Source organism: Mustela nigripes, chromosome 7 (genome assembly GCF_022355385.1).
Source record: "Mustela nigripes isolate SB6536 chromosome 7, MUSNIG.SB6536, whole genome shotgun sequence".
Classification (NCBI taxonomy): Eukaryota; Metazoa; Chordata; class Mammalia; order Carnivora; family Mustelidae; genus Mustela; species Mustela nigripes.
Window position 1 is genome coordinate 29,629,079 of NC_081563.1, and position 18,098 is coordinate 29,647,176.

At 42.2% G+C, this 18,098-nt stretch overlaps 1 protein-coding gene across 9 annotated transcripts in view; it reads right to left on the bottom strand.

The window, feature by feature from the left end:
• The window catches only part of LTBP1 (latent transforming growth factor beta binding protein 1), a 400,132-nt gene that overhangs the window by 133,704 nt on the left and 248,330 nt on the right, over window positions 1-18,098 (bottom strand). For 8 of the 9 annotated variants that reach the window (XM_059405446.1, XM_059405445.1, XM_059405444.1 and 5 more), the window contains 2 exons: window positions 11,034-11,156; window positions 1,670-1,837 (listed from right to left, as the gene is read on the bottom strand). In XM_059405446.1, the coding sequence (XP_059261429.1) occupies window positions 1,670-1,837; window positions 11,034-11,156 (291 nt within the window). The remainder of the gene's footprint in view (window positions 1-1,669; window positions 1,838-11,033; window positions 11,157-18,098) is intronic. The other variant, XM_059405447.1, reaches the window with a different exon arrangement.

An 18,098-nucleotide genomic window follows, 5' to 3' on the forward strand; every position in this document is an offset into this window, starting at 1 on the left:
AGGAAAATCCACCTAATCCCTTTGGTGTTGGTTTTGGAGGCAAGTTACCAAACGCAGACACTGAGGAGCTTATGGTCAACTTTTTTATTTCTACTTTTCAAATTGAAAGTAAAATAAGTCACTTCTCCCTTCTACTCAACAAGAGATCCCCTATTGAGTGTTCTGGACCTAAAATTAGTCCTCAATAAAAAGGAAACTCTAAAATACTCCTTGAAGCACACTAAAACAGTGTTTTTCTAAGGACTGCGCACTAAATGGTGGAAATTCATTCTTAAATTTAACTATAAAATACAATTCTTACTTGAAAGACCAGATGTTTCCAGAAGACAACATGTTTTCCTATCAAATATTTGCAGTATTAATGAATCAAATGTTGGCAAATCACCACATAACCAAAAATTGGATAAGTACAAAAAGTCTATCTTTAATGTTATTTTCCAGTTTAGTTACTGGATGTCACGAAGATGTTGTCTTGTGTTACTTATTTATTTTTAAAGTTTTTATTGTGTTATGTTAGTCACCATAAAATACATCATTAATTGTGTTATATCCATCATCTTGATTTATGCATCATGTAAGAGTTACAAAGCTATTAAAATTGAACTTGAAGAGAAATGGATCTATAAATTCCGAAGGTCATTTATTTCATGGATTTTTATTACTTTTCAATAGCTAATCCCACAGGGGGATACCAGGCCCTCGTGAAGGTGTCCAAAATTACATAGCTACCAAAATACCATCAACACTATACTCTCCTCTGCCTTATCAATTCTTTCTGACCCTAACCACCAACAAAGGTGAGTCATGAAATTTACGTTGATATTTAAACCTTGTCTGCTGCTCTGCTGCTGTGTAAGCTACAGCTTTGAGACATTCAACAGTCCCCGTGAGAGTTGATGTACTTCCCTAGGTGGAAAGCACCTTATCAAACAAGCACCTCGTGAGTCTTTTTTATGGTCACCACATGCTGTGAAATAGGGACCACTCCTCCCTTGATAATATCACGCCTGCTATTCGCAGGTCATGTTTCTTTCTCTTCCTGCTTGAGAAGTTGAGGACTCGTTGGTAGGAGTCAGGCACTGAGAGAAATATAGTTATCCTTTAAGGGCCTTAGGCAACTATGTACCAAACTAAAGTATGACGTTTATAAAGTGTAAGTCGATTAAACTTCCATTAATATTCTGACTTGGAAGTTCCTCAGTGCACTAACAGGATCTGCCCCTGAGTTATTAATCTTCACAGCACAAATTCAGTCGTGAAGATAATTCCCTCCATTTGCAAATGGAGAAAGTGACAAGCACATGTTCAACCAGTGAGTGAGTGAGTGAGTCCACCTCCGCAGGGCCTCGTGGCCGTGCATGGGACACGTGGCCAGTCTTTAGGATGGCACGCGGCCCAGCAAGGTCTCTGGTCTCTTCACACTTCTGAACGCTAGACTCGAGAGGAAGTGTCATGTTACAGAGAAACAGGAAAATCTCTTTTCCATTGATTCAACCTTCTATGGTCATGGTTTGTACAAAACAGATAAAAATACGTTGTATTATTAACACGTCAATTAGAAGTTGGAAACCAAAAGTTCCAAAAGTTGGAACACAAGCTGCCAGAATCCTCCTGGGTCCTTGTGTGGCTGGGAAGGAATAGGAGGAGCATACAGCTGGTCACGTCTTACCTGTGCCTGGAAGGGGACATTTCTCACAGTGTGGGCCCCAGGCCTTGCCCACGCTACAACAGCAGAGCTGCTTGGTGAGGTGAACAGACAGAGGGTGCATACACTGCCTTCCGGAACTGACCAGACGGTAACAGGGCCCCTTCTCTTCAGAGATCACAGGGGTATCCGCTGAAGCAGAGAGATAAGGCCTGATGTCACCCAAGAAACAACAAAAGACTACATCGACTTTTCCTGTAATAATAAAATGAACCCTAAAGTCTGGGTTAGATACCATACTTCAGAACAAATTTAGGTAGATTTAGGGCATCGCCTTTCCTGATTTAGAGTCTGTTTACCAAATGTGTTTTAGAATCAGGGCCCCAAACCTCCCTGTCCCTATCTGGCCTCTTCGTCCATTCCAGCAAGCATTAGATCAGGTATGTGTACGTGAAGTAAACAGAAACCATTTCAACCAAAATCAACCGCCCAACTGAACCTAGGTACCTATTATCAAAATCACGACATCACTTATTTTCTTGTATTGAGCCGTAATAGGGATCGTTCTGGGGCAGTCTGGTAAACAAGCAGGCGTGGTGAACATCAGGAACTTAACATAGCTGATGCTGAAGCCAGCTCTTGCCCTTCCTAAGGACAGTGAGAACTTGCAGGCCTTGCTGAGGGCCAGTCTACAGCAGATGGGAGGCAGGGAGCAGCTTCCGACCTGCCGGGCTACACGAGACAGCACATCCGGGAAGGCAACGTTGTGTTCAGTCCCTTAGAAAACATGCAAAAGCACACCAGCCCATAGTCATCCAAGACCTAAGCCCGATTCCTGATGCTTCTATTCTAAGTTTAGTACATAAGACTTCACTAAACCAACCGCTAGACACTCTACTGAGCACATAAGGCAGCTATGAGGATAAGATACAGTCCTGCCATTGAAGAGTTCGTTTGTTTCCTAATGTAAAGGTGAGCCAGATCTAGGCTAAGCCAAAGTGCTGAACAGACCGAGCTTGATGGTCGCCCTTCTCCCGTCCCAACCAAAGTTCTTCCCTACTGTATCACCGGCCAGATGGGGTTCTTCCAATTCGCCTTTCCCTTACCCAATTCCTCTGGCTCCTGCCACTTCCAAGATCACCTTCCCTTCCTGCCTAGATCTCAGTTTTCAACCGTTCTAAAAGGACTGACACCTTAGGCAGTTCTCTAAGAAAGCTTCTGATCAAATTAAGGTACGACAACACAGTGAAAAGAGCAAAGGTTTGTAGAGCCAGGCAGGTCTGGATTCTCACAGGACGTCTACCACGTGCCAGCAAGACAACCTGTGGAAGTCACTGGGACTGTGATGGTTCCCTGGATCTTCCCGCTGGGCTAGACCACAGCCAGGAGGTATTTGGTCAGACACAGGTCTGACAGTTGCTCAGAGGGTATGTTTTACCGGAGATTAACATTTATATTGGTAGACTTTGAGCAAAACAGGTAATCTCTAGAACGTGGTTGGGCCTCACCGTACTAGTGGAAAGGTCTTAAGAGGAAAAAGACTGAACTTCCAGAAGAGGAGGGAATTCTGTCAGCAGACTGCCTTCGGACAAACACGGTAACACTAACTCCTCCCCTGGTCTCCAGTCTACCAGCCTACCATGTGGATTCTGGACTTACGAGCCTCTACAATCACGTGAGTCATTTCCTTTAAAACCTCTCTCTCTACACACACACACGTGCACCCACACACCCAGCCTCATTTGCTCTGTTTCTCTGGAAGGAACGCTACTACCCTGGGTGAGCTTCAGTAACCCTCACCTAGGAATAACAGGCTCGGTGGGATTAGAAATACCATCTGGTCATAAAGCTTTGGTACAGAACAGACACAAAATACATATCAGCCACTCTTTTTAATGAAAGTATATATCTCCATCCTCTCAATAGACATTTACACACATCTTGATCGCTGCTTAGAGGCAGAATTTGAACAAAGTGAAGATATTCAAAAACAGCTATTATTGGTGAATAGGGATGTGGAAGCAGCGGATTGAGGGGAGCAGAGGAGACCTTCCCAAAGCTTCAGAACTTATCCAGGGCTACTTAAAAAGTGCTCAGAGGAAAAAAATTGAGTGTTTTCCTCTCCCTTCTCCTACTTACTTTCTGGAATCTGTGTAAGACGGATGAAGGATCAAAGGTCACAAAGCAAAAATAAAAGACAATGCAAGCATGGCTATCATCCCCAAAGGGATAATGAATCCCTGGAATGACTGAACATCACTCACGTGGCATGTGTGTATTTGTGTGTGCACGTGCACCTATAGGTCGTACAATCTTAAGAACATATACCTAGTTCTAGTAGAATCAGCTTTTAAGGGATTCTACCAAAAAACTTCCTCTTCAAATTATTTGGAACTGACAACACATATTTCCATAGAAACAATGCCAGGCCATCTCACAGGAGCCCATTTACACGTGGCAGGGCTTAATGATAACATTAACTGCATTAATGTCAGTTCTAGATCCCAGGAACGAGAGCCATTCAGAGCACGGCAGAGAGTATCCTCAAATCCGTGACACTGGCTAACCATGACATTGACTGCCTTCCACTCTCTTCTCCACTCTCCCTTCTATGTATCCACCTCACCCTCGCACCCAGGCAAGTGATACTGTATCAGGCACCATCTTCGTTACATTCCAAGTGCTCCCGCATCCAAGGACTCTAAAGAAACCTCCTACCGTGCCTGTCCCCAAAATTAAACCAAAACGCCACATCAGCAATCTGGTGTTTTAAGGGACTTAAATGTGTGAATTTTAGAGAAATTGCTTGTTCATTAAAGTGAGTTGATGGTTGTTAAGATCTTGTGCACTACACAAACACACACACAGAGTTTGGGGTATTTTATCATCTGGAGCATAAAGATAGAAGTCTAGTGAACCGATTCTTTCTAAACAAACCATCTGTAGACTTTTGTCTTCCTATCAGATGCTTCCAAAGCATTTCAAATTGGGGTTTTTAGGGGTATTAAGAGAATCACTGGCTTATGGTCATCAAGTCAATTGTTGCTGAGTATGGGTGTGTCGACCATGTTCTAATGAGACACGCCTTACCCCAACTACATAGAGGAACAAGAAACTAATTTAAAAAAATGTACTCCTTCAAAGATGGAAGACCACCAAGAAGGAAGCCATTGAGAAGGTCTAGCCTACATACCTCAGTTTTACTGGTGCTCCCATGATTAAAATTTCCTTTGACCTACAACTACGTGGAAGAAAAAGTGTTGTTTATGCCTCAGATTTCTAACAGGGTGTGCCTTTTAAAGCCACTATTTTAACCCCTACATAACCTGTCATTCTTTTATCATCTCCAATCTCTCACATGGCAATTCTACTCATCTCTAGCACTTTTACATTCTAGTCAATGTGACATGTAAATCCAGAAACAATATGCTCTGAATCATGAAGTTGAGTATCTTTAGTCACAGACTGGAAGGCCAGTCATAATGGGTAATTCATTATACACTACATTTATTATTTTAAAATATGGCACACATGATCATGTATTCTCTTGAGTCATAAGGTTTTATGCTACACTAAAGAAATCAGTACTGCCCCAAGATTTCAAAAAAGTAAGTGGAAACGGGTATGGGATGGAGTACTGATGTTCCTATGCATAGACACACTGAAACAGTGGGTTTTGTAGATTATATTTTTGCAAGATGTACTGCTAAGATTAAGGTGGAAAGATTCAGGTACTCTATATAGACAGAAACACATTTCAAGAGTGTAAAACCTGGGGCATCTGGGTGGCTCAGTGGGTTAAAGCCTCTGTCTTCGGTTTGGGTCATGATCCCAGGGTCCTGGGATCGAGCCCCAAGTCGGGCTCTCTGCTCAGTGGGGAGCCTGCTTTCCCCTGCCCCCTCTCTCTGTCTGCCTGTCTGCCTACTTGTGATCTCTGTCTGTCAAATAAATAAATAAAATCTTAAAAAAAAAAAAGAGTGTAAAACCTACTGGAAATGCCACATCAGTCAGTCAGGATCCCAATTCTTTTTTTTCTTAGCTAGAGATATAGAAATCCCCTAAAATAATAAGCATATAGCTCCATATTCTTGTCTTGAATCATCACCATATAGCCAATGCTGACGGTGCCCACTTACAAAGCACAGCACGAAGGAAAGATGCTATGGTTCTCTTATTTGGGTTCCCCCGTAGTCTCTCAAACAACTTAATTACAGGGCTAGACAGTAAATTCTGATCATACATTCAAAGACATCTTCCACACATGAATGATAAGTATCACTAAGCAGATATAAATTAATCTGGCCCTGAGAAGAAGGTAAAAAACATTAAAGACTAGAGAAGATGGTATATAGCTAGCCTGTTTTCAACCCCCTGCCCAGCCCCAACACCCCCAATATCCTCATTCATCTCTTGGGTGAATTCCACATCAGAGTTCCATCCCTTTACGCTTAAAACCCCCTTGGGAGGAGTGATGGGAGAGAGGGAAAATGTGGATGAGGATCTGAGAGATGAATTTGCTGAAAGAAGAGCCACCAGGCCCCCTTTTTGGGAAACGGGCTATTCACTTCTGGGAGAACTAAAATAAAAGAAACTGTGATCCGGGAGCCAGTGCAGAGTTACGCCATCTATTCTATCATGTGGCAAGGAAGACTAAACCACGGCCCCCTTGGTAAATAAAGGACTCGCTCCCATCCATTCAGACACACTTCTTCTTCCTTATTCAAGGCTCAGCTTGTGGAGTAAGAGCCAGCTTCAAACGTGGACTTTGCCACTTAAAGGCTGTGTGGCTTTCTGCAAGATCCTTACGAACCGCTCCAAGCCTCCATTTCTTTATTTCTAAAACAGAAAAAAACCAGCCATGTAAACCTCATGGACGTCTTGGAAGTATTTTACCCGCTAATGCATACCAAGGGCTTCGTGCCTGATGCTTATAAAATGCACAATAAAGATGCTGAGGTCACTGCCCTGGTTTCTGCCGTTACTGTCACGTGGGGGCAAACACTTTGCAGAGACGTGTCTGTCTAGCCCCCAGGCCACGATGCTGCAAGACCCCTAAAGCGAGAGACCTATGCAGGGATGGCCGCAGAGGAGGTAGAAAGACAAGAGAAGGTGCAAGACAGATTACAAAGATGAACGACTTTCTTGAAGACCAGAGGCGAGGACAGGGTCAAAAGTGGCCTAGGAGCTCCCGGCCTAACTGCCTGGAAAATGGTGTCACTTGCCCAGAACCACTAAGTCAGAAGGGAAAGGAAGAAAGAAGGAGGAGTCCAGCAGTCACTTCCCCACCAGCTGTGTCAAACAATGATCTAGCACGGTGCTGTCCAATACATTAACGCCTGGCCACATGTTACTACTTCAGTAAAATTTCAATGAAACACAACTTAAAATTCAATTCCTTAGTCGCCCTGCCCACATGGGACTAACATCTGTTACATCAGACAGCACAGATCCAGGACATTCCCATCATCACAGAAAGTCCTACTGGACAGCGTTGACACAGCTCAAGAGTAAGCAATCTCCTTCCGTAAAAGGCAAAATAATAAATAGTTATTTTAGACCTTGTGAGCCCTCCAGTCCCTGCTACAACTTCCCAACTCTGCCATCGTGGCATTAAAGCAACATGAGGACCACCTGTAAATGACAGGGCCTGGCTGTGTTCCAATAAAACTTGACAAAAACAGACGGTGGAACAGATTTGGCCCATGAGCCATATCTTGCCAATCCCTGATCTGGGAGCCTAAACGTAGAGGCACACAACCCAGTTTTAAATCTCAAAAGAGTCCCTGGGGGGCCTGGGTGATGCAGTCCGTGAAACTTCCCACTCCTGGTTTGGGCTCAGGTCCTGAGCTCGGGGTCCTTGAGATTAGGCTCCGTGTCCTGCCCCTGCGCCACCCTCAAGACAGAGCCTGCTTGAGAGCCTTCCTCCCCCTCTCCCTCCCTTTTGTGCTCACGCTCTCTCTCAAAAATAAATGAATCAATCTGTAAATCTCAAGATTCCCTTTACTAGCTGTATCATCGTAAGAAGCTGTGGAAAGCTCCCCGGACTTCAGTTGCCTAATGCGTAAAACAAGAAAAACGGTATCTCATTAAGATGTTAGAGAAGTAAAAAGACGACAGGCATACACATGACTAACTTTCAGAAGGAATGTGTTCCTCATCTCATGATTTCCAGGTTTTCTGGGTGCATTTCTCCAACCCTCTATTTCTAAATTAGCACCCAGGTCCCAGGGCAAAAATGCAACCAGATAGCAGGCTCATAGATTTTGCATCTGGGCATTTTTCTACCAAACCTATGGACATACCCACTGTAGCTCTCATCCTGGAGCTCCTGAATTCCCAAGAGAATTGCAGCTCAGAAAGTCAGAAAGTTTCCCTATTGCAACTGCAAAGGTTATTATCCTTTTCTTGGATTTGCTCTGACAAATCTTACAACTTCCCCTTTCCCCATGGTGAGGCAGAAGGAGGTCTGAAGATGCATGCAGCAGCAGAATCCGAAGGTGCAGACCCAGAGGTCTGGACAGCAGAGGCCAGAGCCCTCTGGCTTTCCTTCTCTCAGCTTTGCTAAGTCAAGGACAGAGAGCGGGTAAGAAGAAAGAGAAATGGTTGCAGCCTTTGGCCAGAGTCAGGGAATTCTGAGGGTGTTCACTTCAGTGCATTTGAGAACAGGGAGAGCTTCCCGTTGCTCCCTGGCCATTGCCAAGTGCCTTTCTTTGCGTTCAGAGTCAGCCACACCTTTTATGGCCTGGCTATGCCCTAAATTCATGCTGCCTGAGCAAACGCGGTCAGTCTCTCCCATTTGCTTACATGCTGTATCCGTGGCAGTTTTCATACCTCTCAAAAACAGATACTCTAAATGTTATACAACAACTCCTCCCGGTGCCTTTGTGTGTCTGGGCACGGGGGTCTATGTGTGTGCATGAGTGTATGTGACACCCCAGTCTCCTTCTGCTATTTCCCCATGACTATTAAGGATACCACCATCTTGCCAACATTTTTCCCCCTTACTCCGTACACATCACCTACTTTCCTGATTCTTCTCAACTGCCTCCCCCTTCCCTCGGTGCCCCACATAGATTCCCTCAAAATATAGTTCACAAACAAATTAGGCTGGACGGAACCAAGTCACAAATCATGAGAGAACTCCACAGTTCTGTGATGTGACATGGGGTAAATTCAAAGGAAAGAGAAATAAATCTGCCACTCAATCCTGGTCAAGATCCCAGGTTTTAACTCAAACTCTGAAATGGAACATTAACTAGCAACAAACCTCTCTTAATACTTATCCTTTCAGCTGTTGCAGCTGAACCATAAAATTGAATTATTTATTTTTCAAATGCGAATGAATGGTTGTTTAGTAAGTTCAGTATTATTTGGGCAACGATAGGGAAAATAAATGCTAAGGAAACGTGTAAGTGTTTCAAAAATCTCATTGGCAGATTTCTACAATCTTGTTAAAAACCTGGATATCTGCCCTTGACTCTAGACATCAGATCTAGTCAAAGTTCAATAAAACACTTCGTGACCAGCTCTCCAACTTTACCTAATCTGCAATCTTCAATGTGGTCATGTTAACCAGACTACAAGTCAAATGAAGAAAAAAACCCCAAACATTTAAAGCAAATTCTATATCCTAACTCTGTAAAATCTTCTACGCTTAAAATTATGAAACTATTCAAAATATTTACTCATGTAATTCTAATCAGCCAGAAAGAATCTATAAATCATCGGGGTACTTTCAACAATGTGATTTTTGACCTGAAATTTCCAAATCCTTGCATTAGTTTTCAAACATACCTTGTATGCAAACATCATTTCATAGTCTAATTTTACCACCCACCACCAATGCCCTAGAATTAGGTGTCTGCCTCATGATCAGAATTGTCTGTGAAAGAACATGGAAAAAAGAACTTACGTGCAAAATGTCCTAATCTGCATTTGACAGTTTTTAAAAGAAAATAGTAGTAATTAGTAACAATTTTCCGGAAAACTCTGTGAACTGATTTTTAAAAGTAATGAATGAGACTGTCATTTTCATTTTACTATACTTGCCCATACTTCATCATGTCTATGTATCTCAGGGAGAGCTACACAATTAAAATAATAGATAACGTCCAGCAGGAACGTGTCTTGACCAGAGACCCAGTTTAAAAATGGAGGCCAGAAGGACACAGCTTAACATATACCAAAATCATGTTAAAAAGGAGGCAATAAAAATAAAAACCTATCAGGACAGAAATACAGAATTGTTCTTAAAATTATCCTAACAGTTTTTGCCATACATTAATTTACAGTGTTTAAACTTCAATTATAGGGCGCCTTGGTGGCTCAGTGGGTTAAGCTGCTGCCTTCGGCTCAGGTCATGATCTCAGCGTCCTGGGATCGAGTCCCACATCGGGCTCTCTGCTCAGCAGGGAGCGTGCTTCCTTCTCTCACTCTCTATCTGCCTGCCTCTCTGCCTACTTGTGATCTCTGTCTGTCAAATAAATAAAATCTTAAAAAAAATAAAAAAAATAAACTTCAATTGTATATGGCTTCTAAACAACTGCAGTGATTACCTGCTTTGCCATAATGAACACCGTTCTTTAAAAAGTAAGGTAATCTTAAAAAAAAATCTGCATGTGAGAACTTTCTATCTAAATTCATCCATCTCTGGTTGTCGAGTGATCTTTAGGGACTACACTGGATTAGGTTTTGTGGCTAGAGAGTTTCTTTGGAGAAACTATATATTTTCTGCATTAATATTAGGACATAGGGTTTGACGAAGGATTTTTACCCTTACCAGGTACAAGAGAAAAACTTAGACACAACATTTGTAAGGCAAAACAGTCTAACTCTGGAGACACATTTTGGTGGTTTTTGAGGACAACAGAGAAGAATCTTAGAAATTAGAATTGAATAGAAAATCTGAAATGCAGTGTCTTTATAACTATTTCCCAGACTCTACAAATGGAGCAAGTACAGTGAAACCTCATTAAATCAGACACCAGTGACTCAGAATTTGGACTAATTAAAGACAGAAGCTGGACAAAGTTTAACCCAGCCTAAATAATGCTTAAAATGCTCAGGAACGGAAAAACTGTTGTCATCTTTCAGGTATGAAAATTTTAAATAACTCTCCACGAGAGTTTATTTTCTCAGTGTACTTCTTCCCTACCTTGAAGTTATAGCTATTATAGGACTGCAATAAAAATTTAATTTGGAGAAAGATCCAAAACAGGGATGTTAGTAGGTCTGCCTCCTTCCAGCTGTCCTTTTAATGAGATTTCCCCACACATTTACAATAGTCAGTTGACTTCTGAGTCTTCATCTTCCTTTGGATACCCGCCTCCTCAAATTAAAAAAAAAAAAAAAAGATCCAAAATAGGAATAAAAAGTGATCATTACTTACGAACACAACTCGAAAAGGTAGGATCCGGCCCAAATCCCATTTTGCAGGTACATCTGTAGCTGCCCATGGTATTCAAACACTCACCATTAGGGCACACGCCCTGGAGCTGGCATTCATTAATATCTGCAGGAAAACACAATCCTCTTAGAAGGGGGTGGTCCAGCCCAGTTGCACAGATTCTGGCTGTAAACAGCATTCACTCTCTTTTTCACTACATTAATTTCTTAGTGACAGTAAATGAGAGATGTTGGCTTTTAATGCAGCGGGTATGAGTGACCCCAAATTGAATCAAGCATTCAATGAACATCTACAATTTATATCATAACTATTTATTATGCACCTTCGATGTACCCGTTTCTGTTTGAGATACTAGAAATTTACTAGTTATCAAACTGACAAGATTCCAACCCTCACAGTTCTTACCTTAACAGGTATCAGATTTTAGAGATCATACAGGTAAGGCAAAGATTCTTGCCCTAAAGACGCAAGCTATCTATCTGGACATATAACGACCTACCAATTAAAGAAGTGAAAAGCAGTTGAACTTACCATAATAAGAAGAAAGGTCATTAATGTGAAGAAGTCAAATTATGAAACTGCCCACGTAGATAGTAAGAGCTGACGGAGTTAGCTGAAGGTAGGGGAGACCAGAGCCTTGAGGAGGGCTTAAGACTTCATCAGGCATGGGGCGCCTGGGTGTCTCAGTGGGTTAGGGCCTCTGCCTTTGGCTCGGGTCATGGTCCCAGGGTCCTGGGATCAAGCCCCACATCGGGCTCTCTGCTCAGCAGGGAGCCTGCTTCCCCCTCTCTCTGCCTGCCTCTCTGCCTACTTGTGATCTCTGTCTGTTGGGTGAATAAATAAAATCTTAAAAAAAAAAAAAGACTTCATCAGGCATCGAGGTCAGGGAGAAGGTGGAAGATGGGTGGATGGGTGGATGGATGGATGGGGAGGAAGGGGTGGGTAACCTACAACAGTGACCCCAGAGCATGGGCACAGAGACTGCACAAAGGGAGGGGGGAATCAAGAAACACTAAGTCAAACTTGGCTGGAAAAGTAGTTTCTGGAGGGTAAACAGTTGGAAAAAGAGCCAGTTAAAGCCAGGCCAGCTTTGGATTCACTAGTACCGAGACAAGGAGCCATCCTAAAGGTTTCTGAGCACAAGGAAGATAGCACCAAAGGCAGGATCCAACGAAATTCATGTGGCCAACACATGGCTTGGTGAGAAGAGACCGGAAGTGGATGATGGAAGGAGTAATGCAAGTAGGGGACAGGACAAGCCAGGTTGGGACAGTGAGAATAATCAGGAAGGAATTTTTCTTCTGAAAAGAACAATGAGCCAAATGCGTAGATAGTGTTTGACTGGCCAGCAGAACACTGGAAAGGAGCAGAAAGGAGTTGAAGATGCCTGGGAGGTATCTAATCTGGGAAAAGAGGAAAAGACACCGTTGGTTTTGTGGAAAGTTCTGAGGAAAAAAGAGGCAAATGAAGAGACTAGTTTTACACTTGAAGGTCACATAAGGATACACAAGTATAAAATCCAGGAACAGTGGTAGATTTAGGAATAAAGTAAAGACACAACATGGCTAGAAATAAAGACTTGAGGTCACCCATATAGGGTGATTGCTATGGTATGAATGTTTGTGCTCCCCCAAAATTCAGGCATTGAAATCATAACCCCCAAAGGGGGCCTTTGGGAGTCGCTTAAGCCATGAGGAAGATCCCCACTCCCTTCCATCGTTTGAGGACACAACAGAGATATCTGCAACCAGTAGAGGGCCCTCATCAGAAGGGACCATGCCAGCACCTTGATTTTGGACTTCCCAGCCTTCAGAACGGTGAGGAACAAGTATCTGTGGTTTATGAGCTACCCAGTTGGTGATATTCTATTACGGCAGCCCAAATGGGCTATGACAGCAATCCAAAGGAAAATCAAAATGATTTGGAAGAGGAGAGATAAAAACATGTGCTTAAAAAAAAAAAAAAGATTGTAGAGTATTTTGTAAAGGTCATTAATTAAAAATGAAAAATAGACTAGGACAAGATAAAAGTGAAAAATTAATGGTTATTTCTATTTTTATTCAGGTGGCTTATGAAGTTTAACAATTAACAAACATGGTTATTAGCATTTCTGTTTCCAATAATGTTTGCCTGCTTCAATCATCAATTCCAATAAAATTTCTATTAATGATTTAAAAATTAATTTTCTGTATTAAAATCGGACACAATCGGTAGCAAAATTTTACCAGCAAAACTGTCACATAATAAGGCAAATATAAACCTCAATAAATCCTTATTTGCTTGTATTTCATATTCTAAGTAGCCCCTGATTTCCATAATGGATCTATTTTATTGAACACATGCAGTCTGTAATTCCAGCAATAAAACACTTTTTCAATGACATCCAAATAACAAAAGAACACATAAATTTGCTGTAGAAATCCTACAGCTTTCTAACTTGGACCCAGCTGAAAGCTGGCACCGCCAGACCATACCTGGCATGGCATATGGTCCCGCACCTGGTCATCTCACTCTTTATCAGAGCCTACACTGTGCTGTGATACATGCCCACACACAGCAGGCAACTGAAAATATTCCCTTATCACTCACTGTTCTTAAGAAAACCACCATGGAGGACCAGAAAGAATGGCAAGTCCGGTTGGGGCTACATGGTACGAGTAAAGCCCCTATTGTATGTCCCAGGTTAAACCTCAAATTTGGGTAACCAGCCAGTTGCAGGCAAAAAAGGCAGGACAAAACCTGCACTCTCCAGTTCTCCCTAATGTCCCCACTTGTCTGTGAGTTAGGAGCCTTCCTCCTTCTCTGAGTGGCCGCTACTCCTGCTCATTGGTTGCACTCCTACATATTTCTCGTTCACCTTTGGGATGCAAAATTGTCCCTTGACTGGAGTTTTCTATGAAGTGGTGTGCCAGCCTCACAGCTGGCTGCCAGGTTACAATGGCGGGGTTCTCCTCCAATGCATAAATATCTGATGTACAACCATTTGCTTGTGCCCTCTTCCAATATCCTCTCTTTGACTCTCCTCAATGTTGTCCATTGCTTCAGCCATGATGCCGTGCGAACGGAGGACAGGAATTAAGACTTAAGAAAAAAAAAAAACAACCCACCCTGGTGATAGATAGGAAGAGAAAAATTCAAGAGGAAGGGGAATCCTGCATTTCCTATTACCTCTACCTTTTTCAGCTTGTGCTCCCGGCACTAACTAGCTACACCACTTCCCCTAATTTTGGCCCTAGAAGCATGCAACTAACTTTCTACCTCACACTTTCTCGGCTTCCAGAAAAACTATTTCCCTTAACTGTCTCAATTTATTTTTTAACCTATTCTCTAAAATACCATAAATTAGAGAGTAAATTTCCAAGTTCCTTCCTAATTTATATACAGCAAAGTATATCGATCTTAAATATACAGCCACATGACCTTTCACACATACATATGTATATGTATATCCATGCATGCACACGTACATAACTGGGTAACCACCACCCAGACTGTGATCTAGAACATCTCCATTGTCTCCGAAGGCTCCTTTACTACGCAATCCCATCAACATCTCTGCCCCCACAGGCAACTGCTCTCATCCATTAGTCGACCCTGTTCTTCTACTTCATCGAAAGGAAATCCTATTGCATATGTCTTTTGTCTGACTTTTACTCATTATTATGCCTGTGAGATTCATCATTATTGCATATAGCAATCCATTCTCTTACTGCTATTATATTTTATTGTGTGAGAATATAAAAATTAATTTATCCATTCAACTGTTGATTGACATTTGGGTTAGTTCCAATTTTTGGCTATCAGTAACGATGCTTCTGTGAACATTCAAATACAGACGTCTTTTGGTAGGCCAAGGTGCTTATTATTCTCCTGCACGTATAAAGGAGTAGAATTTCTGACTCACTAGAGAAGACTCATGATTACTTTAATAAATAATCACAGAGTTGTCCAAAATGGTTATGCCAATTTCCATCCCTGGCTCCAACTGTTCCACATCCTCACCAAATTACTGTCAGTCTTTTTCACTGTAGCTGTTCTGGTGGGAGTGTAGTGTTGTTACACTGTGGTTTTAATTTGCATTTCCTTTTCATATATTTATTGGTCATCTGAATATGAAAACATTCTCTTCTAAAATGCAAATATCTAGGGAATGTTGTAGGTCAGTAAGATTGCTTTCCTCTCAGTAGTCAAGGAGATCACTGGTAATTCCCCAAGGGAGAATGGTGTGTGCTTGCTTTCGGGACATTTTGGGTTGTCACAAGGACTGGAGAGTAGAGAGAGTAGATAGCAGGGAGTCTAGCATTCAAGAAGTTTGGGTTGTCCCCCTTGACAAAGACTTGCTCAGCCAAAAATGCCCACAATGTCCTCGCTGAGAAATCCACACAGAGATGATTAAACTCTGAGTTTGTAAGTACAGAGGGTCCATTTGACTCAGCATCTGTATCTTGTTCAAATGACAATCTTCTGTTGTCACAGAGACTGTCACAAGAGACTGAGTCCCCCACATCCCTAAGTTTCAGTCTATGTGGTTTGTGACCTACAAGGCTACAGTCCTCACTACCAAGTCTGACCAGGTCTCTGACATGGTTCATCAGACTTAACTGTCACCTGTGGAGCTGTCCTCAGAACCCTGGGAACCTGGTACAGCTATTTTAAGCAAGGTGCTTCTTTTGCATTTGCTTCAAATATTGAGCTTCTATAATAAGATGGCACTTGTCAAAATTTGTACAAGTTTTATATCCCAACTTTTTATTTCTGTGCCAAATTATACGGCAGATTTCAACAACTTATTCACAAAACCTTCAAAAGCATTCCAGTCATAAATTGTTAATTCCCAACACACAAAATTTTACACCTAAAAGCTAGATAAAAATAGTCTTTTTCTTTGGGGGGGGCGCTTTCTTCTTCCATCCCCAGTTTTGCTCCCAAGGAAACTGTAGGTGGTTAGTTTATTAGTTTATATGCTTTGTGTTTAAAAAAACGAAAACAAGGGAGCCTGGGTGGCTCAGTCAGTTAAGGTCTATCTTTGGCTTGGGTGGGGCGGTGTCCCTGCTGGGCCCCGGGGGAGTCAGCTTCTCCTTCTGCCCCCCCCCATGCTTTCTCTTGCTCTCTCAAATAAATAAAAACTTTAAAAACAAAATAAAAACAAAACCAAAAAGATAAAAAACAGATCTCCCATCATTTTTAATTTAGAACCTTAGAAAATAATATGAAATATGAAAAGTTACCCAAATGACTTTCTCAGGTAGCCAAGCTCATTAAGATCTTTCTAAACAAACTGAAGGAAATGAGGGGTTCAAAATGCTTTAAGAAATAAAATGTATTAGGGGCACCTGGATGGCTCAGTGGGTTAAAGCCTCTGCCTTTGGCTCAGGTCATGGTCTCAGGGTCTCTCAGGGTCCTGGGATTGAGCCCCACATTGGGCTCTCTGCTCAGCGGGGAGCCTGCTTCCCCCTTCCCCCTCTCTCTCTGCCTGCCTCTCTGCCTACTTGTGATCTCTGTCTGTCAGAGATAAATAAAATAAAAAAAAAAAAAGAAAAGAAAGATGCATTAGCTAAACACATTATATCTGGACATGAGAGGTCTGAAGAGTACACTAGATGTTACCAGGCAAAACTTGAACAATTATACAGAACATGATGGGCAAATTATGAATTATAATTCTATTTAGATCCCAATTCCTACGGCTATTTTTTTAAAAAATCAAATAAAAGCCTCTAACTTGATTCTTTTTATAAATAACATATTTGACAAACATGACTGGGTTTCAGAAGTCTCATATTTTAGAGGGTCAGCCAATCTCCCTTATTGTATTCTGATTAAATTGAAAACAGTTTAGAGTTTAAAGAAACAGATAAACAAGTGAACGTGTTCATTGTTCTCCCTCTATAGAGCCCTGAATTTTTCTAGCCAACTGTGGAAATCTATCCTTGCAAAGAATGGTATCCCCTCACAGTTCACGGAGTTAACGAATATAGATCCAAAGGAAAGGCAGGAGGAGCTGGCCCTCTTGAACAGCCAGGCCCTCTACCTCCCAAGCTGAGAGGCTTTGTTAAGTCCAGAAGCTGACAGAAGCAGAAAGAAGAAAAGAAATCTCAGACAGCCCTACATGCTCCCTTCCGGTAGGCAAAAATCTATAGAGCTACAGGGAACATGAAGGGGACTTAACCTACTTCTCAACTCACTTAAAACATTTATAGAGTTTCTCTGCCCACTACAGCCTACCATGTGCGTCTGGCTGTAACAAGTTCAATAAAACAAAGCTCTCTTTTTGTGAGTTTAAAATGGTTGAATATTAGCAACATCACATGGTTCAACCTCATACAACCAAAATCGAAGGCTAGGCATCTATTAGCAGATAGCAGAAAGATAAAGAGGAGTTGGAAAATATGCCAAACAAGGGACTCTTTAAACAAGTTAACGTAACACAGCTTTAGTATCTCAAGAGTAGGGAACGGCACAATAATGGAGTAGAATGAGACCAGGACCCTCTTCCTCCTCCTTTACGTGTGTATAGCACACCTCCTCTCACTGGAACTTCAAACCACTCTGGATGGTAAGCAACACCATAGTTATTCTTATTTTACAAGCAAAATCTGGGCAAGATCTTTTTTTTTTTTTTTTTTTTTAAGATCTTACTTATCTGAGAGACAAGAAATAGAATGTGTGCAAGAGAGTGAAAGAGAGCGAGAGAGCAAGTGGGCGTGTCCATGTACATGTGAGCTGAGGGGAGGGGCAGAGAGAGAGGGAGAGGAAGAAGGAAAGCATGTCAGGCCGACTTCATGCTACGTGCAGAGCCCTATGCAGGGCTTGACCTCAGGACCCAGATTTCAATTGAGCCACCCAGGTGCCCCAAGATCTTATTTTTTAAAAGGGTTGGGGGGGGCATGTGTGACAATCTAATGAGAAGCATATCCCATTAAGACCTACACCTGGGTGGCTCAGTGGGTTAAAGCCTCTGCCTTCGGCTCAGGTCATGATCCCAGGGTCCTGGGATCGAGCCCCGCATCAGGCTGTCTGCTCCGCGGAGAGGCTGCTTCCTCCTTT